The 9,512-nt window shown below is 49.8% G+C and overlaps 1 protein-coding gene and 1 pseudogene across 1 annotated transcript; one reads left to right on the top strand and one right to left on the bottom strand.

Moving 5' to 3' along the window:
* Window positions 1–3,525: 3,525 nt before the first annotated feature.
* LOC133884160 (metalloendoproteinase 1-MMP-like) lies at window positions 3,526–4,578 on the bottom strand. Its single transcript, XM_062323517.1, has one exon. It carries the CDS (start codon window positions 4,576–4,578, stop codon window positions 3,526–3,528), a length of 1,053 nt encoding a protein of 350 aa, XP_062179501.1.
* A 313-nt stretch (window positions 4,579–4,891) lies between these two features.
* On the top strand, window positions 4,892–8,899 carry LOC133884159 (uncharacterized; annotated as a pseudogene).
* Window positions 8,900–9,512: the final 613 nt, after the last annotated feature.

Here is a 9,512-nt window from a genome sequence, read left to right as displayed (position 1 = left end):
CAGCGAGGGCGACAACAGCAGCAAGTCTCTAGCCAGCCATCGACAGAACTCAGGTTGAGGGCGGTGCGGTTCAGCAACGTCGAGCTTGCGTGATGGCAATGAATCGCTATTGCAACAGAGCTTCCACACCCGAAACCCAAAAGTTGATCCCCTCTGGAACCCCTCCCTCCTCCTTATATAGGAGCGGCCTGAGGCTCCCTCAGAGGAGATAAGCACGAGTTCGGTTGGGAATTGGAGAAGCTTGTGGCGGCCGGACTCATCTCAAACAAAATCTGAACCGAATCGAGTAAGAGGTAGAAGGGAAATGGTTGGGGAATCAAAGGGAGGGGATAGGAGGAGGAGAAGGCGGCGTGTTTGCGGAAGATGCGCAGACGTTAGGCGGCGCCTGGCTGGCGGTGCGACCGGGTGAGGAAGAGGAACTAGGGTGCCCGCATGGGGGTAGCTCGGGTGCGGGAGTGGATAAGGAGAGGGGAGTCGGGCCTTGGGCCGGCTTGGTGGCAGGGATGAGGAAAAAAGGGCCGGGCCGGCCAAAAGAAAAAAAAGGCCGGTCGAGGCTTCATTTTTTCCCATTTTTCTTCTTCTTCTTTATATATATATATATATATATATATATATATATATATATATATATATATATATATATATATATATGTGTGTGAATTGTGCATACATCGATAAAATGTCGACATACACAACAATTTCACAGTGCAAAAGCAAACTGTGAGAAAAGAAACACACATTTTTTCCCATTATATTCTTACCGTTTTGCCTATTAAAATTTGTCAATCTAAAACTACACGTGAGTCACACAATAAGCTGAGGCAGCAAGTCAGCTGCTCCTCCCCGGCGGCAAAGAGGTGACGTGGCCAGCACGAATGAAGATCGTCTGACTTAATGATGGTCCACCGTAAGTCGTTGGATCGTGAATGAATGTAACATATCGAGTACTACAGTACTGCTACCGTACTAACGCTGCAATAGTATAATGAACAGTACTTTTGCTACAACATTGTCTACTATTCTCCTCTTGGATCCGGCGAGCACGCCGTGTCGAACGGCGCATTGTCCCCGTGCTCACTCGTAGAAGCCCACCCTGATGTCGGCCGCGTCCACCGCGGCTCGCCGTCGAAGAACGTGAACCGGCTGCTGGCCGCCTTCCCGAGAGGGACACGGACATGTCGTGGCCGTCGCCGACGCCGCAGCGCGGCGACATGATCCGGCCGAGCGTGGCGGAGTCGAGCTGGCCGGTGACCGGCAGGCTGAGCGTGGACTGGTACCGCTTCACGGCGGCCTCCATTTCCTCGTCGAACGCGTCATCATGCTCCGGCCTGGGCTGCATGTACCCCAAACCTCACCAGGTACCTCTTCAGCTCGGCGAGGCCCGTGACGCGGCTGCCCGGCCGCGCGTGCAGTAGGTGCCTGAACGAGCGCCACGCCGCGCCGTCCGGCGTCCAGTGCAGCCCCGCGGCCTCTGGTGCTGGTCGCACGTTGGCCACGGGAAGACACAAGAGGAGGCCAAGTAGCACCAACAGGAGGCACGCAGCAGCGCGGCCACACGGAGCATCAGATCCAGGCGCCGCCGGCCGTCACGCTGTCCGTGGCTGGTCGCTCTCGTCACCGGACTTACCAATGTGGTGCAGCGCGGCGAAGAATTCCTCGTGCACATGAGGGCGTCGCACGAAACGAACACTCGGCTAGAATTCAGTCAAGTAGTCGATGGGTTAGGATTCAGTAAAGCTCGGCCACGAAGACCAACTGTTACGATCGTACTGTGCCGTCAAAGTACATGGCATCAACGTATTTGTACGGACGACCTGTACTCTCGTGATGTCTGATTCGAAGTACTCCTGATCAGCTAACCCGAACGGAAAACAGAACCAGACTCGGAAAGGTCATGTGAACGAGAACGCGTCCTTTTCAAACAAGCCATGTGAAATCTTAAAGTCCCATGGAAGATAAAAAAAAAAAATCTTGTATTTATGTAGAGAGATAATCTTGAACAAGGATAACCTTCCAAAAAATAGGGTGGCATTCATAATTGTTGTTTTTTTAACAACAATGAAACTAAACTACTATTCTTCAACTGCCAAATTGCTAGATCAATTTGACGTTTAGTCTATATAGCTCTAAGTTTGAATCTCCTCTATGTTTGGGATTGCCTTTTGGGAGCGCGATCTAAAAAAAGAGGCAAATTTTTTGTCAGGGTTGCCGCTCTATATCTGTTTATTTGGCTTTGCCAAATTGATATTGTCTTTAACAAATAGAAGATACAACTTTCATGTAGGTTATTTCAGAGGAACTTACATTGCATCATTTGGCTTTGCCACAAAAGGAGGAGAGAGAGAAGACTATCGAGGTGTGCCACTCTTTGGAGATCATTGCCATGAGTTTCTTCGTCAAGAATAGGTGGAGTTATAATAATAAGCCATGTGTTGCTTGAATTTTACTTCAAACATCATTTGGCTTGTTATATTCTTGAATGTTCAACTTTGTATTGCAACAATATGATACTCTCTTCGTTTTTTATGTTTGTAGTCCTAGGATCCACGCCAAAGTTTCTTAAGTTTTAGCACTAATTCGTTCAAATCTATCAATAACTGTTGTATAAAAAATAATACAATTAGATTCATCTTTTAAAATTCTTTCATAAAAGTATAAATTTATTAGTCACATTAATATTTAGTAGCATAAAATACTAGTCAAATATGCACCTTGAAGACCGCAAAAAATTTATATTAATATTAAGCTTTGTGCATCACGTGATGCAGATGGCAGAATTGGAAAGGGTCAGTTCAGAGCTGGGGTGGATCTAGGGGGTGCATGGTGTGCCCGGGCACACCCAAATTTCAGAAAGTTTAACATGGAACAATTCTTTGTTTTACTTTGAGCCAACTCAAGAAGACAAAAACAAGAACCACTGAGACCAGAAGAGAATGGTTGGTATCTGGAATTCTATTATTCTTGGATATACTATGTGTTGTTTTTCAATTATTATCTGAAATTTCAGAAGTTCAAGGCGTTTACTGATCTCCGTATATCCTTCTAAGTTTCTTTACGATAATCGCTGGCTCATTCTTTTTCCCGTTATAAAGTGCTCTGTGCTAGTATCTACAAGCACTACACCGATGTAGCATTGTGCTATCAAAATAAGGTTTTACAGAAATGTTTTAGAGTTGTCATTACCTCATCAGATAAGGACTTCATGCAAATAGCTGATATCTTAAGATGTTCAATTTGTTATACCCTTAGTTGGTAGTGGTTCATATAATGATAACTAATTAGATGTAATTTCTCAAAGTAATCTGAATTTTTCAGCACTGCTATAGTCAAATCTTGACTTAGTTTTACTTGTGATTTTTTAATATATTTATGTTGTGCTTTTAGCAAAATTTTACCTGTAGCAATTCGCTGTGCAAAAACAACCTGTAAGAAGAGTCTTTCTCTTACAGGCGATTCTGTGCTAAGCTTACATGAGGCATTTCTCTCTCTTTAGAATCACACAACCTAAGAGTAGAATGTCTACAACTACATGTGCGTCACTAGCATCACCAAGACTACACAAAATAAGCTAACTGAGCCAGCAAGCCAACTGCTCCTCCCCGGCGACACAGAGGGGACGTGCCTGAACCGTGGGTTGGACCCGTACAGCAGCTGGACGCCCTCGACGTCGTCGTCGGTGAGCTCCACCTTCCTTTCCCTCTCGCCGATGTACGGGTACATGACCGCCTCCGGCAACGACGAGTGTTCCAGCCCGAGGACGTGCCCGATCTCGTGAGTCGCCACGGACTCCAAGTCGATGGCCATGCTCGCCGTGTCCGCGTCCAAGTCCACCGTCCAATGCTCCGCCGCGTCCAGGTGGAGCCCCCCATCGTTCGGACCCCCGGCGTGCGCGAGCACGCCTTGCGGCCCGTCGAACGGGTCATTGTCCCCGTGGTCGCCCTCGTAGAAACCCACCCTGATGTCCGCGCCGTAGTAGTCGTCGGTCTCGACGAACTCCACGGGGATGACCCGCGCCCACCGCGCGAACGCGCTCCGGAACGCGGCGCGCACGTCCTCTTGCGGCAGGTAGTCTACGGTGGCCCTCCGGGAGATGTAGTACGTCAGCACCAGCAGGTCCGGCCGCGTCCACCGCGGCTCGCCGTCCAAGAACGTGAACTGGCTGACCGCTGACTTCGAGAGGGACACGGACACGCCGTGGCCGTCGGCGACGCCGCAGCGCGGGGACATGATCCGGCCGAGCGTGGCGGGGTCGAGGTGGCCGGTGACCGGCAGGCTGAGCCTGGACTGGTACCGCTTTACGGCGGCCTCCATGTGCTCGTCGAACGCGTCATCGTGCTCCGTCCTGGGATGCATGTACCCGAACCTCGCCAGGTGCTTCTTCAGCTCGGCGAGGCCCGCGACGCGGCTGCCCCGCCGCGCGTCCAACAGATGCTTGAACGAGCGCCACGCCGCGCCGTCCGGCGGGTGCGGCCTGGCGGCTGCCGGTGCGGGCCGCGCTGTGGCAACTTGGAGGCACGAGAGCAATCCAAGTAGCACCAATAGGAGGCACGCGGCCGCGTGTGGGCCACATGGGGGCATCGAAGCCAGTCGCCGCCGGCTGCTATGGTACTGAGCTGGCTTCATCCGTTTGGTTGTTTTCGTTACCGACCTCTTCGATCTGTTACGATCGTGTTGTGTCGTCAAACTACAGGCACTTGTGCTTATATAGGTCGCTTTTTACTCACGTAATATCCGATTCCGACTACTCCTCGACGCCACAGTGCGACACCGACGCGCAGTCGCGCAGTCGGACTTCAAGTCCGCTTCGAATTCGAGTGCGTTCCTCGACAAAACCACCCTCACACCCTGTGGAAGATGGCAAATCCACTGCGTGAAGCCACAGGTCGAGAGGATGGCGTGCCATTCCTCCCTCTTCCCCACCGCGCCGCCGTTCTTCTCGAGCCCCTGCAACCGCGTGCAGCCCACTCCATCCGCGTGGCCGTTCAAGCCGTCGCCTCCGTCTCGCATCGTACTGGTGCAGTGGACGCCACCGCCTCGCGGGTGGTTCAAGCTCAACTTCGATGGATCCGTCTACCACGACGGCTCGGCGAGGGCAAGCATCGGTGGCGCCATCCGCAACAGCGCCGGCCGCGTGTGACGCCCGTTTTTCCCCTCCATCTCCTCTCTCTGCCACGCCGGCCCCACTCGTCATCGCCCTCCTCTCGCCTCTGTGCAACCGTCGAGCACGATCTTCACGTCGCGCCCACGTCGCCCGCTCCCTCTCCCCTCTATTTAGGCCGCAGCCCCTTCGGTTCCTCACCCCATCCACTGCCTCTTGCCTTGCCGCCGCTGGGCTTGCACTCCGGAAACGAAGCCCCCGCTGCCGATGCTCTTGCGCGCCACCGAAGCCCTGCCGCCCTAGGCCAGTGGCCTTGCGCCGCGCCAGCGTCCCTGCTGGCCGGAGGCCCCTGCTGCCGGAACCACTCCATCCACGCTGGCTACTCGTCCCTGCCGTGCGCGCTGCCCCGCTGCGTGTCCCCAGCAGCCGCGCGTAGACTACGGCTGCGTGCCGCTGCGTGTTGCGCGCCCACCCTCTAATGCCGCCCTTCGGAGGATCTCGCCGAGGAGATCACCGCCAAGCCCCCCTCCTCTCCGTCGGCTGGCTGAAGCCCCGCTGGCCGGAGCTCTTTGCTGCAGCAATGGCAGCATGCATGCGTGCTTGCATCCAGTCTAAAGGTAGAAGAAGTTGTTTTTCCGCATAACCCCTCTGCAATTTGTTATGTATACAAAAACAGCTCTCCCACCTCATGAAGTTTTTTTTAAAAAAAAGCTCTCTTCCCTTTGAATTTTGTTTAGAATTCTTTTATGCTAGTCCAGCAATATAGCTTTAACTTCGTTTCAGTTCAATCAGCACAAATGCAACTTCACCTATTCAGATTCTTTTCAGCCAGTTTTGATCCAAATTGTCATATCTTATTTTCATGCCACATCTATAGTTAGCTATTCAAATCTTGTTCAGTAAACACAAATTCATCTTATGTCCAATTCAGTGAATTTCATCCAAACTCTGATGCCACTTTGTAAATTCATCTAAATTCGGTCTGTTTCCAAACCAACAATCAATGTTATTGTCCGATAATTATTTGATCATGTAGTACTATATAATTCTAGATAGTATTATTTTAATAACCGGATACATATCAGATGATTGCGACATGTAAAGCTCACATGTCATTGTACACACGGTATAAATTCAAATATTAAAATAATATTGATAAAATTGTATAGGATCTCATATACCAAATCTAATCGGATATTCTTTTCGGTAAAACCCTACTTCCCAACATGCCACCACCACATCATCGTCGCATACACTCTGTCCTTCATTCTTTTCCCTGCCGATGTCATGCCATCGCCATAGTTAGGGTTTCCCTTAGGCATTAATGTCATAAATCCGTCGAGAATATTTTCAGGGAATATTCTATCTCTTTTTTCTTTCAACCCTAATTTAATCTTCTGAGAGCATATTCTCCTCCGTTTGAACTCTAATTTGAGCAGTTCTCGTGTCAAAATTCTTCTAAAATCACATCCTTTCCAACCATAGTGTTTTTATGATATGTTGTCTCTGTTTTGGTGTATTGTTTCTTAGTTGTTTTGCGCTTTCTCTTTTGTCGGTGGATCTTGTGAGCAGATTATGGCGTTTATAGAGATTCGATGAGCTACAAGGTCAAGACTTCAATATATGCCAGAACCGAGTTTACGAAGATGACCGAGCAGCATCTAGGCAAGTGTCCTTGAACATCTTGTTCCTAATTTTAGGATTCATGTGTAGTTTATATCCTTCATTGCATGCTTGTCAAATCTGGAATCCCATGTTAGGGTTTACTAGTTTTTGTATGAATATTCTTTGTCGCCGTTAGAGTACCATGAGTTAAAATGGGTAGTCATGCTAGTGCAGTCAAGGTTGGGAGAAATGTTAATATTAACTAATGAACTATGCAACAATAATCGGGTATGGTAATCTTTTGTAGCAACATGGTATAGGGATCCTAACAGGATGTGTGTGTGATGACGGTGCGGGAATGCATGTGTGCGGGTAATGCACAGTTGGATTGTGGTTGTTCCTGTGTGGGATCTTAAGGATTAGTTCTTGAAGCCTGTAACTCAGCTGAACAGCGCAACCACGAGGCTTATATGGGTACGGCCTGGCCAATTAATTAGTGGTCCTTCATGTTCTGTACGCACCAGTGGACAGTTAAGTGGCACAAGAGAGAGCCTCTGCAGTGTATGGAATCCCTGTTAACGGTGAAACCTTAGTGGGTGCATATAGATTTGGAGGCGCTTTGTAACGGTCTTGTAGTGAGACCTCGGCTCTACACCTCAAAAGTGTAAAGCAAAACGGGAATCATGACTCGTGGGTAAAGTGTGCAAACTCTGCAGAGTAATAAAACTAATCGATCAGCCGTGCTCACGGTCAAGAGCGGCTTGGACTTCTTCTTGATTAGTTGGGATCAGGGTTCTGGTATGGATGATCGGGTAACCAGGTAATGGAATTATCTGGTGAGTTATGGTAGCCAGATATGAAATATCTGGTGAGTTGGGTAGTCGGATGGAATTCAACGAGTTGTTCTTCTTGTTTAAGTTGTGTCTTCATACTTAGTAAATAGGATGTCTGATTCTGAGAGTTATAGGTTAATGTTGCTTAGTGCAGTAAACCAATGTACAATCTTTTTCTTGACTTAAACTTTCATGTCATATTTTCTTACACTTACGGAGTACGATATGTACTCACACTTATTATTTTCAAAAATAAATGTTGCTCAGTTAGAGAAGACTACACGAAGATCAAGAAAGCTGAAGATTACATGGAAGACGAAGAGTCTTAGGTTGTGTTGCCCCCAGTCAATTGCCTGTGTTGTACCCTAAAGTTTTTGTTGGAGTTTTCTCGAGTTCTTCTGTACTATTTAAACTCTGATAATTGTTTTAATAAAATTGTTTTTATTCGACAGAGAACTATATATCACTGATATATCACCGTATGTATAATAAAACTGATCCTATATATATATATATATATATATATATATATATATATATATAGAATACAACTGATTATCTTTTGAAAAACCGGAGGTGACACCACGTCGTGCTTTCGTTCGCCGAGCAGACCGAGCACTCGACGGTCGGAATCGTCGAGGCGCGGGCGCCGATCCGCGGGCTACGGCTCGCGCGGGGGCTCTTCTTGGAGAGGGTCGTTGCGGAGGGCGATGACCTCGTGCTGGTGCAGCTGCTGCGCGGTGAGGAGATGCAGACGCGGATCCCCGAGGCTATGCAGGAGGAGATCTTCGGCCTCCTCCGCTCCTTCCCCGAGCGAGACGTCCGGCACGTGTACCGGGAGGGCAACCAGGTGGCGGACACCCTCTGCCGCCAGGCGTACCAGTGCCCTGGCGTGTGGGTGGGCGGGCTCGTGGCGCCCGCCGTGTGGGAGAATGCCGAGGAAGACCGGCGTGGCGTGGCGTGGCGTGGCGCACGAGCGCGTTGTGGTCCGTGCAGCATGAGAGGTCGCCTTCAGGGCTTCCTGGAGAGAAGACTTGCAGGCTGTGCAACGTGGAGCGGGGAAGACGAGCCGGGTGGCGCGCCTGTATGCGCCGAACGAAGGCGGAAGGACATGTGGGCGGGGCTGGCCGGTGCAAGAACGTACGCTCTGAGCAGAGAAGGGAGGCGTGCAACCGCCATGCACGCGTAGGGCGAGCCGAGCCAAGAACGTGCGAGCAAGTGTGGCAGAAGACGGGCACGCATGGCCGGCCGGAGTTCGTCCGCCAGGACCGGCCGGTGCAAGAACGCCAGGGTTGCCTGGAGTTGGGCACGCGAAGGACATGACGGCGCGGCTGGCCGATGCAAGAACGTACACTAGCTGAAAGGGACGATTGCGATCGAGCGCCATGAATGCGGTGGGCAAGAAGAGCCACGAACGTGCAAGCAGTCGTGGTAGAAGGCGGGCACGCGTGGCAGAGGCCGGCCGCGGAGTTGGTCCGCCAGGATCGTAGAAAATTCTGTTTATTTTTCCTTGTGTAAACTGTACAAAGAATTGTTCCAGTTGTGATGAAATATGTTCCGATGATTAACATTCTTAATGGATTCGTAAACTTTCTAGATTTGTGCTTGAAATACAGTTTATCAGAGAGAGGTGGTGAGCCGAGATGGTTCCTCAGGAGAGTTGGGCGACCACACTGAGTGTAAGCCTCCTTAATGAAAAAATATATATATAATTTATCAATCATCCTGCAACACGTATATGATCCATGAGCACGCAACACCCTGATAGCGGCAAATAAACTGTTGCCGTTTATACCTCACCTAACATCAACTCCAACAGCTCCCGTATCCATTTGCCGCTTCACTATACCGACTGATCTGCTGTCCTTTTGCCTTCTCCCAGTGTCCGCAAAGCTCTCCAACAGATACGGTATCAAGCTCTACAGTGTTGCAGAGTGAGAAGTTGGTGCTCCAAATTTGCAGACTATTGTAGCAGC

Source organism: Phragmites australis, chromosome 11 (genome assembly GCF_958298935.1).
Source record: "Phragmites australis chromosome 11, lpPhrAust1.1, whole genome shotgun sequence".
NCBI lineage: Eukaryota > Viridiplantae > Streptophyta > Magnoliopsida > Poales > Poaceae > Phragmites > Phragmites australis.
The sequence above is the reverse complement of the archived record's forward strand: the minus strand, read 5'-3'. Positions and strand labels throughout refer to the sequence as shown.